Source organism: Mus caroli, chromosome 19 (assembly GCF_900094665.2).
Source record: "Mus caroli chromosome 19, CAROLI_EIJ_v1.1, whole genome shotgun sequence".
Classification (NCBI taxonomy): domain Eukaryota; kingdom Metazoa; phylum Chordata; class Mammalia; order Rodentia; family Muridae; genus Mus; species Mus caroli.
Window position 1 is genome coordinate 27,724,917 of NC_034588.1, and position 15,503 is coordinate 27,740,419.

Consider the following 15,503-nt stretch of genomic DNA (forward strand, 5'->3'; position numbering starts at 1 on the left):
GGTGGCGATGCAGTAATTTGTCTTCATCAAACAAGGAAGCAGAGTTAGGCTCTTAGTTATCTTCAGTATACTCTGTTAAATAGAAAAGGTTGCATGCAAGGGCATCCTGGCATTCCCATCTATAAAGTCTTGCTACCTGGGGAGACTAAAAGACAGGCAGAGTGCAGAAGAAATTAGCAAATGGCCGTTGAGAGCTTTAAATTTTTTAAAATGAAATAGATCAAAAGTTTCTATCTGAGGCCAAGTAGTTTTAGGTTGAAATCACATTCTAAAAATGCAACTGAATCAGTCTCATTGTCCTTGATAGAGAAATTTATGTCATATTCTTTGAAACCTCAAGTCACACTGAAGTAACAGTGTTGCTATTGGTGGTCTTAGAAACTAGTCTACATCCCTTCTTAGCTTGACAACACATCCCGGAATTCAAAAGCAAATAGCTCTTGCAAGGCTAAAAACCAACCTTTGGGCCAAATGCTCCAAAATTTTCTTGCTTCCTACCATTTGCTCTGCAATTAAATGGAAAACAGTTTTGCTTGCCAGACTCTGGGACTATTCTCTGACGGCTGGCTCAACCTGCAAGTGGTCAGCAAGTTGTAATTCTGGTCTGAGGACTAGTTCATGAGGCTGCTTGCAGAGTTCTTTAATCAGTGTGGCACTCTCCTTTGGGAACAGGATATTGCTTGCTTGAATTCTTTCCATAGGGGAAGAAACAATTTTCTAGGCCCATTTCCCTGAGAATTGCTTAGATCAAGACTGAGTTGTTTAAAGTAAATTGTTGATAAGATTGTGGGAATGCCGAGATCTTTATTCCTAGAGGCCTGATATAATCTAATAAAAAAGGAGGTGGGGTGAAAAGACCCAGATTTCAAAGTCTGTGTTCAAAAGAGCAGCTACTTGTGAACTGAATTGTACATTTGAAATCATATTTTTATTAGATGCCAGATGACCCCAAGGGCATTTCAAAACAGGCTACCAAGAAATCCAGCACTGGGTTCTGATTTGCATGGCCTCTTGTGCCTCTGAAGGCATTTGATGAGTTAATGATCAAAAGCCTGAGGAAGAGCTGATGCCAGAGAACAAGGAGAAACAGCAGCAACCTCCCTATGACAAACAGACCGACCAACTAAAGGCCATCTCTGCTAATGAAGTGGAGGGAGAGGCCATCTTTTGTTGTTGTCACATTGTGTCAAGCAACAAGGTTCACCACCAAAAGTAATTGGCAAAATACCAAACAGATGAAAACATTCTTTGCAAATGAGCTTGTAAACAGAAAGGGAGCTTCAGATCAATGAGCACTAATCATGAGAATAGCAGTGTTTCAACAAACAGTTGAGGGATTGGTGCACATGGGCGCAATATTCTAGTTAATTCTTACCAAGAGGGGAGGGGCAGAGAAGTGGAGCGCTGTTTTAGTGTTTCGTGACAGTAAGTCAAGATCTCTAGTGCCTGTCATGGTTTTGGACGTTACTGTTTTCTCATACATTGATAGATAGACTTTGTTTTGCATTCTTGTTTTGTTTTTCTTCCTTACCTTAATTTTCTTTTTCTTTGCTTAATTATCCTGCCTGTGCAATGTGAATCTATTACATGTATCCTGTTAGTGAACGCAGGCTCTTTGGGTAATGAAGCCCTCAATCAGAAAGGGCTGTGAGCAGGACTCACTGTCTAGTGGTCAGAGGTGACCAAGCAAGGTCCACATACCATTATCACACACATTAACCAAGTCCAACTCCCTTACTCAGATAAAGAGTGATCCTCGTCATGTATTATGAGTCACACATGCTCTGCTTCCATACTTCAGTACTGTAGTTCTCAGATTAACTAAGCCTGCTTCCCGGCTGCGCAAGACCTCCTTATTTCCTGGGAAATCTTTCAAAGTTGGACACACCTTGCTTTATCCTGCAAGGTGGAAACTCTCCTTTAGAGTTCTCTTGTTCCACCATAGTGCCTATTGCTAATGTTAATAAATTTCCTGTCTAAGATGACTTGGCTCAACGGGTTTCTCTTGAACATGCCCTACAGTCTCTCCCTAAATCCAACGTAGTCATTCAGGGAACAAGGCATAGAAGGGGACTGATTTGGTTCACCGTGGAAGAGGTAGGGAAGGCTTTGGTGACTTTTGTCTTATTCTGTCATTTTGGCATAGCAACCCCAAAGGACTAAGACTCATTCCTTTGTTTTTGGTCTCGGTGCGGGAGACACGTCTGGTTTTCCTCGTACCTCTTGTTTCTCTATAGACTTTTCTGATTGTTTCTCCAGACTTTTAAAAGCTAAATTTCTCAAGAATCAATCCCTAGATTCATGCTCTGACTATTCTCCATTTTTACTGGTTCCTTCTATATTTCAGTTGCCATTTGAATGCTTCTTTTTTTAAAAAAATATTTATTAATTATTATAAATAAGTATACTGTAGCTGACTTCAGATACGGGTGGTTGTGAGCCACCATGTGGTTGCTGGGGATTTGAACTCAGGACCTTCAGAAGAGCAGTCAGTGCTCTTACCCACTGAGCCATCTCACCAGCCCCTTGAATGCTTCTTATACTGAAATTCTCTCTGTACATCTTTGCCTAGCCCACATCAACTAATGGCGACTAATTAGCATCTGCTAATGACTCAGGATTCAGTTCGAATGTATTGAAAATGCCATTTCATCATAGAAGTCTCATCACAATATTTGTTTGTCTTTTTCACACTGAACCAAGTGCATCATGAAAGGAAGAAATCTGTCTGTTATAGTCGCTATTTTATGGGGCGGGGGGGGGTTGTAGGCATGTAGAGTATAATCTGTTGACTAAACCAATGTATATGAAGAAATGAATGAACATGGGTAAGACCAGTACACGGGGGACTATGAGTTCTCAGAGGGAGTCTAGGTTTATATAACAGGTGACATTGGAGGTTATTTTACTTGTCCATACTTTGTATGGGCTTCTATAATGATGAGCTTTTCATGGAGAACAGTATTAGGTCTTATCAACTTAGATGGTAACTAAATGCATGCATCAGTCTATTGATACAGCTATCAGGGTATCTCAGTGGAAGCACCTACATACCTCCAGACCTCAAGAAAAGACAGCAGGATAGAACAGGTGGCAGAAGGACCAACTGGTCTACAGTACTGCAACTTTTCTAATCATGCGTGACACAGAGCAATTTGCACAGCTGGATGGACCATGAGGTTTTCTTTGTGGAGTTCTGCTTTTAGAAGCGGTTGAGAACTTATATTCAAAAGAAGAATGGATTGAATCGGTAAGGCTTTATCTTGAGTCAATCGAGAAAACTAAGTTTCCATTCATCGTGTTCGCAGGCAGTACTGTGAAGATGTGAGCAGAACAGAGAATGCTCTTGTATGTTTAAAATGGGGTGAAGCCAAATGGAGAAAAACAATGTGTGAAACATGTCGGTGCCAGGAAAACACAAAGGCAGTTAGGAGCACATGTTAGATCGGCTTGGTTGGTTTTCCTTTCCTTTCTCTATCTTGCCATATTATTTTTATAAAAAGTAAAGGTAAAAAACATGTTAATAAAAATAAACCTTATTATAAATAAAAACAGCATTATGTTTTTTTGCCCACTTTATGCCCTCACCCTGAGGATATAATCATGGCAAATGTGAATCCTGTTAAGAGTATAATTTTTGCTGTAAAGGTTTTTTATGATAAGTTGGATGTGTATGTGTACTGTATATGAATTAGGGTTTTTATTTAGAAAAAAGAGTTCTTTAGCATTTTGTTTCTAAGTATAATGTTTATCAGCCAAATACAATGATGATATGTGAACTATAAAACATATTATTTAATAAAGAGACTCTTTTGTCAAATGACTTAATGAAGTAAAACATTTGCTTTTACATTTATGGACAGCTGTGATTTTAAAAGAGAAGCCTTACACATGGATGGAGGTAAGATACTCAGAGTCATATGACAATAATCACCAGAACTCTTTCTTAAAAGTATTGGGTTAAAAACAACCACTGATTGTATATCAGTTTTCCTTCAAACTACAAGACATTCCCTAATATTGTAAAATGTGTTTTGTGTCAGCTATAGATGCACAGTATATAGTACAATATAAAGCTCATTCTAAGTAAAGGTATAAATGCTTTTTATCAAGTGAATGAGTGTCCTTGCAGCAAAAATGATATGGACATATCACTACACATGCTACTTCATATTTTAAGTGATGGCCAGTGATTCCCTAATTTTGATATTATATTGTTTCTCCCAATGTTTGTGGGTATAACTCATATTTTACAAAACAAAGTCTTTAGACAAGATTATCAGCAATTAAAAAAAGGCTGAATATGCCATAAAAGTAAAATTTCTATCAAAAATAAATTAAGGAAAGATGTATTGAGGGATAGGCAGAAAACACATATCCTTCAGTAAAAGAGTTTTTGCAAACCTTTCAATAGGGTGTTTTTTTCAAGTCAATTTTCCTGGACTGCTTGTTGGATCTATGTCCTTGGTGTGGGTTTTCTAAGAATAGCATGCTTAGTTGGGGGCAATCAGTCTGCCATTGAGTGTTATGTTAAATAGGTAATGAGTTTCTTACCTCTGAGTTTTAAGTATCTCAAAGGATTGAGTTATTAAAGTCGCTCTTGTTTTATCTTTGCTTCCCCAAATAAGTATAGACATAGAAAAATAATCATTTTTACAAGGGTAAGTAAGGTGATCACTTTAATGGGGATTTAAGAAATATTAGCCTTAAATTTCATGACTTTCGCAAAACCAAAGGGGACTCTGAAAACAATACAGTTCACAGAGTGGCGCTTAATCATCACCTCAGCTGTGCCTGCTCTGAGCTTTGTGGTCTATACAGAAATGTAAAGGCATTAGCAGATCATCCAGGGAATATAAACCAATTACAGGAGGTTCCTAGTTTCCACTGTGTTAGTGAAGCTTTAAAAGTTCCCTAAATACCAAGTGAATGTAAAATGGATTCAAAGGGAAGAAAACCAATGGAATAAAGAGGCAACAGTGCTAACTCAGATGCTGAAGCCTGCCCTTGCAGGTAAAAAACTTACCCTGAGGAAACTTATAGTTAGCTTCCTCCAAGTTACGGACATCTGATTAAGGGATGTCTCCAACTTCAGACACCTTCATATGTTGTTTGTTAGCACTATATAAAGTGTTTACAATGTAAAAGGCATCACAATGAACTACTTTAACATTTGTTATAAGACAATTTCAAGGAATAAACTTATTATTGTTCTCTCTAGAATTCAGATCAGGGGTTTATTATTTTTTTAATCTATTTACACTGTCTAAATAATGATTAACACTAAAGAATACTAAGAATACATTCACTTGGTCTTAGTAATAATCAGACAATTTAAGATAAATGTATTCTGGATGAAATCTGCTAAGACAATGTGTCTTCTGAGGCAGTTTATCAATCCGCAAGGCATGTGACAGTGGTCTATTCATCTGCCTTTATCAGATTAGTAGCTGATCTAATCATAGGTCTCTATAACCAAGTTTGGTCCAGTGAATAGTTGATTTAATTGGTGACTAATCTGACTAGTGATTGATCCCTTCTGGTTGCTCACCCAATCTATGGATTATCAAATCAATAATTCCCATCAAGTCTATGGTTATTGATTAGGGTCATTGACTAATTTAATCCAAGTTTGACCAATTTACCACCTACGAAGAGTAACTTCTGTGAGGTGATAGATGGGCTAATTAGCTTAATTACTGTGATCAGTTTCTAATCAATACCAATATCAAATCATGTTGTATACCCCAAAGACTATATGCTTGTTTCATGATGTTCAAATTATAGGCTAGCAAATCTACTTGTCAGATAAACCTATTGGGAAGTACCTTGATCTAGACAGACATTTCATTATTTCTTTGTTCCTTAACTAGAACTATTTGGCCAGACTGTTAGTGTTTTATAGAAAGATATCTATGAGTATTTTCTAGTCTAAGTATAATTTAATGATATACTGTGTAAAAACAACAATTTTAACATATAAAATTAAAAACTACTTAGTCATATAAAATATTTTATAATATATATGGAATAATTAATATCTGTTTTTATAGTCATTTGTCAAATTTAAGTATGTTTCTAAAGATTACTTCAACAAGATCATTCACCTTTGTAGCCCTTTGCAATTTACAAAGATTGTTTTTTTCATAAGGTTTTCAATTAAAATGCAACTTTAAAGAAGTGCTAATGAGGCTGAGGAAGAAGTGTTGGGAGTCATGCCCAATAGTGATAAGCAGGAGTGAAGGCTTTCCATCTCTGTTCGGATTCATACCACAGTGTGACAAACTATGGCCAACTCTTCTTTCTAACTGTCTGAATCTAGTTTTATTTTATACTTGTTTCCTTACTCCTTAGAAGTGCAGTGTAAGGAAGCGAATCCATGAATGGTCAGAATTCATAAACCATCACATGGGCTTCTCCTACGAAGTCAATAGATCCTGAGCAGAATCTCATTCACAGTCACTTCTCCATCACAGAGAATTATATATATAGTTACACTATGTTCTTTAAGTCTAAAGTAGCTGCTCATATTTTTAAGTTGGCCATTAGTCATCTTATTTACACACCTATATGTATTCAAGAGGTTAACATGGAATATAATTCTTAATATATCACTCCTAGTTTGAATGTTATTTCCATGGATTCTTAGAGGAAAATATTTTTGTTGTTGTTGTTTTAGGTCACTACAAATCTAGTAATCAAATTTTGGCATGAACTATGGACTTAACACTAAACACTAAATTTTACCTGTTTAATCCTTTTGTTGTCCTATAGTATATGAAATGTCAGTTTTTATTGAGTGAAAGGAAATATTATGAAGACCACTGTTTTTTTTTTCAAAATAACTAACATTTTTAAAATTACATTTTGAAAGAATCTTGACTATATCAAATCTTTGTCAAAAAGCTTTGGCAAAGCTTTGTTTTATAGCAAGTCATCCTTATAAAAAATTTACATTTAGCATTTAATATCATCGGAAGGTATTTTAAGTCTGACAAATTACATGTTTCATTGTAATTGTTTACATCAAAATTTAAACTATCACTTACCTGCTTGAGTTGATCTTCACAAACGATTTCAGGAGTCGAAAAGAGCCATGTTAAGTCAGCACACTATGTAACAAGTACATTGTTTGCTTAATTTTTCTTTTAAGTAATCAGATTTTTATTGCCAGAGCACTTGACATGAATTCCAAATATTTGGTGTTATCTTATCAAAGTCATTTTTTATCAAGATGAAGTCCCCCAAACAAATGTCACTTACTTTGCTTTTGCTTCTGCATCCTCATATGCTTTGTTAGAAACATCGTCCAGTCCTCCAATCAAATGCTTGAAAGAGCTGCCAGAGGAAAACCAGAGTAATCATAGTAAGTCCTCTGCAAAGTGGAAATGATATCAACCAGTCTTAAACTGTGAATTGATTTAAGCCATTGTTTAGAAAAAAAAAGTAAATTCAAACAATTTAGGTAGATAGCTAAGAAACACACCAGACAGCAAAATCCTGTTTGATTGGGTGATGAGCACGATGAGGTCAGAGGACTATTATCTGGTCAACCTATGTAGTCAGTACGCAATCACATTTGACACCCATGTCTGACAAAAACAGATGTTGAGCCAACTGGGTAGAATAAAATAAAGACTATGCTAATTGTGAGTCAATTTCTTATCAAACTGATATAACAACAAAACCTGCCAATAAGGGAATGCCAAGTCTGTCAGTTAACTAGGATTAATTATTATTATTCTCAATGGAAACTGTAAAAGGCCAACAGTAGCTGCATCTCCAGTTAAAAGAAAGCAAATAATCAGTGACAAAGAAAGAACTGTAGAAAAATAAATTCATTTGAAAATGAAAAAAAAAAAAACTGACTTTGGGATGAAGTAGGAAGGTTAAAGCCAATATATTCAGTATCTACTGTATATCTAGAACTGTGTTTAGATTTATTTTATATAATGAAGCATCATCTATCATATGCTTAAAATATGTTATAGAAAAAAAGAACCCAGTGAATACACAAATAGTAGAATTACCTTTGAAATGTACTGAATACAACCAGTATACAATAACTCCTTTACATATGACATTTTGGCAACCACCGAAATAGACCGGATAACAAAGAGAAAACCAATAGAAGCCTATGGGGACTTCCACATAATAACCAGAGCTTCAGTTTCATGTGGTTCTGGTAATGCCTCACTGGAGGTAATCGTTTACTTTGGCCAGGTCCTTGGCAATATCTTGTCTTTGGTGCCCACTTGCTTTCTTTTTGCCTCATCTAGCTGCTATAATATTCAGTCTCCATACACAGAACCAGGTAACTATGGGCCAAACCCTCTGGAATAGTGAGCTAAAATGAATCTTTCTTCTTTTAAGTTTGTTTGTCAAGTATTTGGTAAGAGTCATGAATATTCCAGGCAGTGCTCAGTGTGACAAGAATTGTACAGTGATGCTTTTAGTATCACATCCATTTTATTGATGTGCTTAGATAGAAGTTCTCTCTAAATCTTAACACCTATCAAATGTGATGGGCTATAGGGACAAAATGAGCATTCTCCTTCCGATTCAAAAATCGATACTAGAAAAACTTTAGTACTGTATAGGGTTTTGTTGTTGTTGTTCTTGTTTTTTCGAGACAAGAGTTTCTCTGTGTAACCTTGGCTGTCCTGGAACTCACTCTGTAGACCAGGCTAGCCTTGAACTCAGAAATCTGCCTGCCTCTGCCTCCCAAGTGCTGGGATTAAAGACATGTGCCACCACTGCCCAGTTTACTGCATAGGCTTTTAAAATTATCATTATTTTTATTTTTTATTAGATATTTTCTTTATATATATTTCAAATGCTATCCCAAAAATTCCCTATACCCTCCCACTGCCCTGCTCCCCTACCCACCCACTCCCACTTCTTGGTCCTGGCATTCCCCTGTATTGGGGCATATAAAGTTTACAATACCAAGGGGCCTGGCTCTCTTCCCAGTGATGGCCAACTAGGCCATCTTCTGCTACATTTGCAGCTAGAGATACGAGCTCTGGGGGTACTGGTTAGTTCCTATTGTTGTTCCACCTATAGGGTTGCAGACCCCTTCAGCTTCTTGAGTGCTTTCTCTAGCTCCTCCATTGGGGGCCCTGTGTTCCATCCTATAGATGACTGTGACCATCCACTTCTGTATTTGCCAGGCACTGGCATAGCCTCATACGAGACAGCTATAACAGGGTCCCTTAAGCAAAATCTTTCTGGCATTGTGCAATTGTGTCTGGGTTTGGTGGCTGATTATGGGATGGATCCCCAGGTGGGATAGTCTCTGGATAGTCCATCCTTTCATCTTAGCTCCAAACTTTGTCTCTGTAACTCTTTCATGGGTATTTTGTTCCCTATTCTAAGGAGGAATGAAGTAACCACCCATTGGTCTTCCCTCTTCTTAATGAGGAGCTTTAAGGAGTTATGTAGTTATTCAGTTTATATCTCTATAATTTTTGTATATGTATGTTTGTGTGTGGTTGCATATGTACAGAAGCTGATGCCAAGGGTCTTTCTTGATCTTTCTCCAATGTTATATACTGAGGCAGGATCTCTTCTTAAAGACAGAACTTGACTTGGTTCTTCTAGCTAGTCAGTTTGCTCGGAGTAGTCCCTATGTCTTCTTTGGCCATGGGGATTCCAGACGGCCTTCTTTGCCAGCCCTGGATCTGTGTAGGGGGCTGAATGACAGTTCTTACAACTCGAATGTCGATCACTTTCCTTTCCTTGTGTTCTCCCCTGTCCCATCTGTATGATTCCTTTTTGGAAGTACTGGGAGTTGAATCCAGGGTCTCTTAAATTCTAGACAAGCTGAATAATACTGAATCACACCCACAGTCTTTTCATAATCTTAATCTCTAAACGACATGCATTTGGAACACCCAATAATCAGTAACGCAGTCAGTTTGTGAACCACAGCAGAAGAGTTGATGATTTAGAATCTAAAGTTACTTAGCTGGTTTCATTTTTAATTACTTTTTGCAAAAACTATCAAGAAGACTAGGGCAACATAGGACAGCTGTTATCTCAGCTCCCTGGTGGTGATCCATCCGGGAGGCTGGGTCACTTCTATCTGTGCTAAAAACGGTCATGCTGATATACAAAAGGAGACAAAGAGGAAATTTTGAGTCACAGGCCCAGGAAATTAAGAGACTCATTTCAAAATATGAAGTTTAATATAATAAACTTATTAATTTACACTGAATAATAGGCAAATCTAAAGTTTCTCAAAAATGTCATCAATAAAATAAATGAGAACTTGTAATCTCCATTATTGAGAAAAATGCTCAAGTGTGATTTCAAACACTTTCCCTTTACTTATTTCTATTATTTCATTTGTGTTTTCATTAATACCTTATTGCAATTTTTATTTGCTTTTTACCTTGAACGCCTATAATTTTTGTTAGTTACATTCTAATGAAGCTAGAGACAGGGAACAGAAACCTAAAATTTCACTCAAATAATAGCATAAAATGTCAGCTTTTCTTTTTTATTCTTTCTTGTGATTGAAAATAGATTTTTTCCACATAATGTGTCTTGATCACAGTCTCTCCTCCATCTATTCCTTGCTTACAGCCTCTCCTCCATCTATTCCTTGCTTACAGCCTCTCTTCCATCTATTCCTTGCTTACAGTCTCTCCTCTATCTATTCCTTGCTTACAGTCTCTCTCCCATCTATTCCTTGCTTACAGCCTCTCTTCCATCTATTCCTTGCTTACAGCCTCTCTTCCATCTATTCCTTGCTTACAGCCTCTCTTCCATCTATTCCTTGCTTACAGCCTCTCTTCCATCTATTCCTTGCTTACAGCCTCTCTTCCATCTATTCCTTGCTTACAGCCTCTCTTCCATCTATTCCTTGCTTACAGTCCCTCCCCCATCTACTCCTCCCACTTCCTTGCTGCCCCCACGACCATCTGGATCCACTCCTTTCTGTCTCCCATGAGAAAATGTCAAGGCTTCTGAGGAATAATAATAAATAAAACTATAATATAATAAGATAACACAAAAGTGAACACAGTGGAGGTAGACAAAAGCAGAAGGAAAAGAGCCCAAAAGAAGGCACAGGAATCAGAGACCCACTCATTTGCACACCCAGGAATACCATAGAAACACTAAACTAGAAGCCATGATATATATGCAAAGAACCTGGTACAGACCTCTGCATATATGGCCTCAGTCTCTGTGAGTTCATATGATCGTTGCTCATGTTTATTTAGAAGCCCTTGGGTTCTTGGTGTCCTCCATCCTCTCTCTCTCTTTTACACCCTTTCTGCCTCCAATTTCACAACCTGGAGGAAGGGATTTGATAGAGATATCCCATTCAGGGCTGAGTGTTCCAAGGTCTCTCACATGCATATTGTCTGGCTGTGGGTTTCTTTATTTGTTCCCACTTGATGGCGGAACTGATCTATGAGTGTAGCAGAATGTCATCAGGAGTCATTTATTGATAATATTTCTTATTCAACAGTAGTATATGGTTTTACTCTACTCTCTAGTAGGTATCTAGTTTGGGCTATCTAGTTTGTCTTGAGATGATTTTTCCAACCCTAAAATCCACTCTAGTCTAGAATTTGCCATGCAACAAGCGTCTTGAACTCATGATCCTTCTTTCTCGGCCTTCTGGCTGGGAGGATTATAGGTGTGTGCCACTACCTCAGCACCACTCTTCTTTCTATGATTAATTTTCTTACTTTTCTGTACAAGGTATTGGTCCATATCTAAACTTAGAGAAAGTCTGATATCAGATAAACTCTAACATACTGCAGTTACCCAGTGACAAGTGACTGGGGAGAAACTTTCATTTGCTCTCAGTGTAGTCGTGTTATTGTTAAGTTAGAGCAATTAACTAGCTATGACTCAATATTATTTTTAACTTTGCGCTATTGTATACATACTTAATTTATCATTTTAAGGAATATTTTAGCAGCTAACAGGTAAGTGGATGTACATATGTCATAGAATATATATCACTCTGTCTCTGCATACATATAGAAACACACATGGACACATATATATCCATGGGATACAGGGAAGTATCATAACTGGGTACACAAACATAAGTATTTGCACTCTAGACTATAAATTGAACATAAATAATTTCTTTTCATGATAAACATACCAAGAATCATATTTTTGTCTTTGGGAATTCAGGGCCATATATTATTTGTAAATATTTTTTCTTTGGAAGGCAATCTAACGCAAAAGAATAATGAAACATTGACTAATCAGATCCTGATAAATTAGAAAGTCTTTTTAAACAAAAACTTTATATATATTACATTATATTATATTATATTATACTATACTATATGTAAGTACTTTAAGAAGATGTGGAACTTTCAAGAAATATCACTGAGTCCAAAGGGATCCACACTATATATTTTTCCTCTGGTCAATAAATTATTAAAAACAGCTTGATTATCTATATAGTAGAATTAAAGAATTAATTAATAAATTTATTATTTATGGGCTTATTTATTTGCACTTCAGGCAATTGAACCAAGGGCCTTGCATCTACAAGGAAGGCTCTTCACCATTAGGCTGTATTCCTGGTCATACACTCTTCCCCAGAATACATAATATCTCTGTGGATCCTTGTTAAACAGGTCTTTTAGGACATATTGCTATAGGTGGTTGTGATGGCTATTCTTGGTTGTCAACTTGACTGCATCTGTAATTAACTAAGACCCAAATGACTGGGCATACCTGAGAGGGTATATAGATATATGTGCAGTAGAAACACCCATACATATACATTAAAAATAAATAAATCATTTTAAAATGTCAAGGCAGAATTCCCTTTTCTTTCATTCATTCATTCATTCATTCATTCATTCATTCACTCATTCATTCATTCTACTTCCCAATTGAAGCCCCCCCTACTCCCAGTTCCTCCTCACACAGCCTCCCCCTTCCCCTTCTTCTCTAAGAAGGGGAAGGCCTCTCCTGTTGTGGATACCCCTGGAGCTAATTATATTTGATGTTAATTTAGTTCTCCTGTGAGTGGCTGCTAACAAGGAATGAGTCAGCACTCAGCTGATTTCCTATAAACCTGCTTCCCACCTTAATTTGTAAAATAAAGGAGAGCTAATGATTGGGCAGATAAAAGGGAAGGTGGAGAGGAAGATGGAGAGAGAGAAGAAGGAGAAAATGGAAGAGGGAGAGGATGCAGAGGAGGAGGAAGAAGAAGAAAAGCAGAGCAGAAGCACATGGCCTGGAGAAACAGCAAGTCTTAGGGGTCTCATAAGCTGTGGAAAATAGTAGTGTAGAGGTAGATTTGCCCATGATTCATATTAATTGTGTTGTGTTTTCATTGCTGGGGCATAACTGAGTTGGAGAGATTTACTGCAACACTGTCCTGGAGAGCCCATCCAACCTGGCATCTCAAGGACTAAGTATATCCTCTCCCACTAAGGCCAGACAAGACAGCTCGGTTAGGGGAGCAGGATCCACAGACAGGTAAGTCCCTGATCCAGTTGTTGGGGACCCCCATGAAGACCAGGCAGTATTCTTTAAGGTGAATGATTTTATTGGTGTTATTTAAATACAGATTCACAAATGCAGAGACACAGAAGAGCAAATCTGAAGTGTCCTGTCTGTTTAATATTGGTAGTTTAAACATGGTTGAAAGGTGCAGAAGGAAACTAATGCAGAAGGGGAAGGGAGAAAGAACAAAGGTGAGTGAGGCAGATGGAAGATGGGGCAGGAAGAGAGGGAAAGAGACAGAGAAAGGAAATAACCCTTTCGCACTGAGAATGTTAACATTTGTAGACATTTTTCTTAAGAGGCGTCAGCTGAAAGGCTGCTGCTCCTCACTCTAGGAAAAGTGTCTGTTTGGGGACATTATGGTGATTGACTCAGTGGGTAATAATTTCAGTTATTAAGATGTTGTCATTATTACACCAAAACATCTTTCTGAAGGGAGCTGATTACTCAGTGGTATGTCTAAAATGTGTATAATTTTGTTCTTCGATTGCAACGCGATGATATTCTTGTCTAAAGAGAAATGGGCTTTAACACTCTGAGGAAGACAAAAGACCAAATTGAAGGACTCCAAATATCAAGGATTGACATGTTGCCAACAAAGAAAATCATTTACACACAATTTACATTTTATAAAGCACTTCTTATAAGCTATGTATGCATTTAAACCTAACATAGTTATGTTAGTTGACTAAATCCTTGTGCTTTACTAGATTCTTATTGTGATACAATGTTTAATAATTATGAGTAGAGCCGGGCGTGGTGGCGCACGCCTTTAATCCCAGCACTCGGGAGGCAGAGGCAGGCGGATTTCTGAGTTCGAGGCCAGCCTGGTCTACAAAGTGNCCAGCCTGGTCTACAAAGTGAGTGCCAGGACAGCCAGGGCTACACAGAGAAACCCTGTCTCGAAAAACCAAAAAAAAAAAAAAAAAAAAAAATTATGAGTAGATAATTAGACTCAGTGGGTTGAAATATAAGAATAATAAAAGTCAGAATAATTTATCAGATTCTGTCAAATTCAAAATAGGGAACGCGCAAGGTATCTGACTGTGACGTCTGTCACTTCATGGGTTACTGGGGTTGATGCAGCCAGTCTGGTTCTTTAGGCTGGTGTCTCCTCCTCTCTCAATGTCTCATTTTTATCTCTCCCAAAGCTGTGAACTCTATGGCAGGTGGAAGAGGATGACGTTGCCCAAGGATGGTCTTCCCAAATAGGAGAAGGAGAGACCTTCAAGTCAAGGGTACACCAGTAGCTGCACTCCCATGCTAAAATCTCCAAATAAGTTCTCAAATTCCAAATATAGGTACAAAATTAATCACTTATGTAAAGCAGATTTGTTTTCTTGATTATGTCTTTATATAAGGCAACAATCTGTTCTAAACAACTCATTTATAATACAGAGAATAAATGGAAATTTTTAAATAAACATGGATATTTTGAGTTTTTAATTTATATATAAATTATGTTTATATGTATGTACATGTGTATATATATCTAATAATCATTTTATTTTTTCCATTAATTTATATATTCATTTTACATCCCAATTGCTCCTACCTCATCCATGTCCCTACTCTTCAGAGAGGATAGAAGCCTTCCCTGGGTATCTCCTAACCCTGGCATATCAAGTCTCTTTATGGCTAATAGCTACTTCTAAGTGAGTATATACCATCTATGTCCTTTGGGTCTGGGTTATCTCATTCAGGATGATATTTTCTAGTTCCATTCATTTGCCTGCAAAACTCATGATGTCCTTTTTAAAAAATAAATGAGTAATATTCTGTTGTGTAAATGAACCACATTTTCTGTATTCATTCTTTGGTTGAGGGGTGTCTGGGTTTTGCCAGTTTTGAGCTATTATTAACATATTGGAACAGCTGTCCTTGTGGTATGGTGGAACATCTTTTGGGTATATGCAAAGGAGTGATACAGCTGGGTCTTCGGTTAGAAAAATTTCCAATTTTCTAAGAATACAATAGTTGGATTTCCAGAGTGGTTGTACAAG

At 37.2% G+C, this 15,503-nt stretch overlaps 1 protein-coding gene across 2 annotated transcripts in view; it reads right to left on the reverse strand.

Moving 5' to 3' along the window:
* Prkg1 (protein kinase cGMP-dependent 1) overlaps window positions 1-15,503 on the reverse strand; it is a 1,176,530-nt gene that overhangs the window by 112,138 nt on the left and 1,048,889 nt on the right. For both annotated transcript variants that reach the window (XM_021151357.2, XM_021151356.2), the window contains exon 9: window positions 7,264-7,338. In XM_021151357.2, coding sequence (XP_021007016.1) covers window positions 7,264-7,338 — 75 coding nt within the window. The remainder of the gene's footprint in view (window positions 1-7,263; window positions 7,339-15,503) is intronic.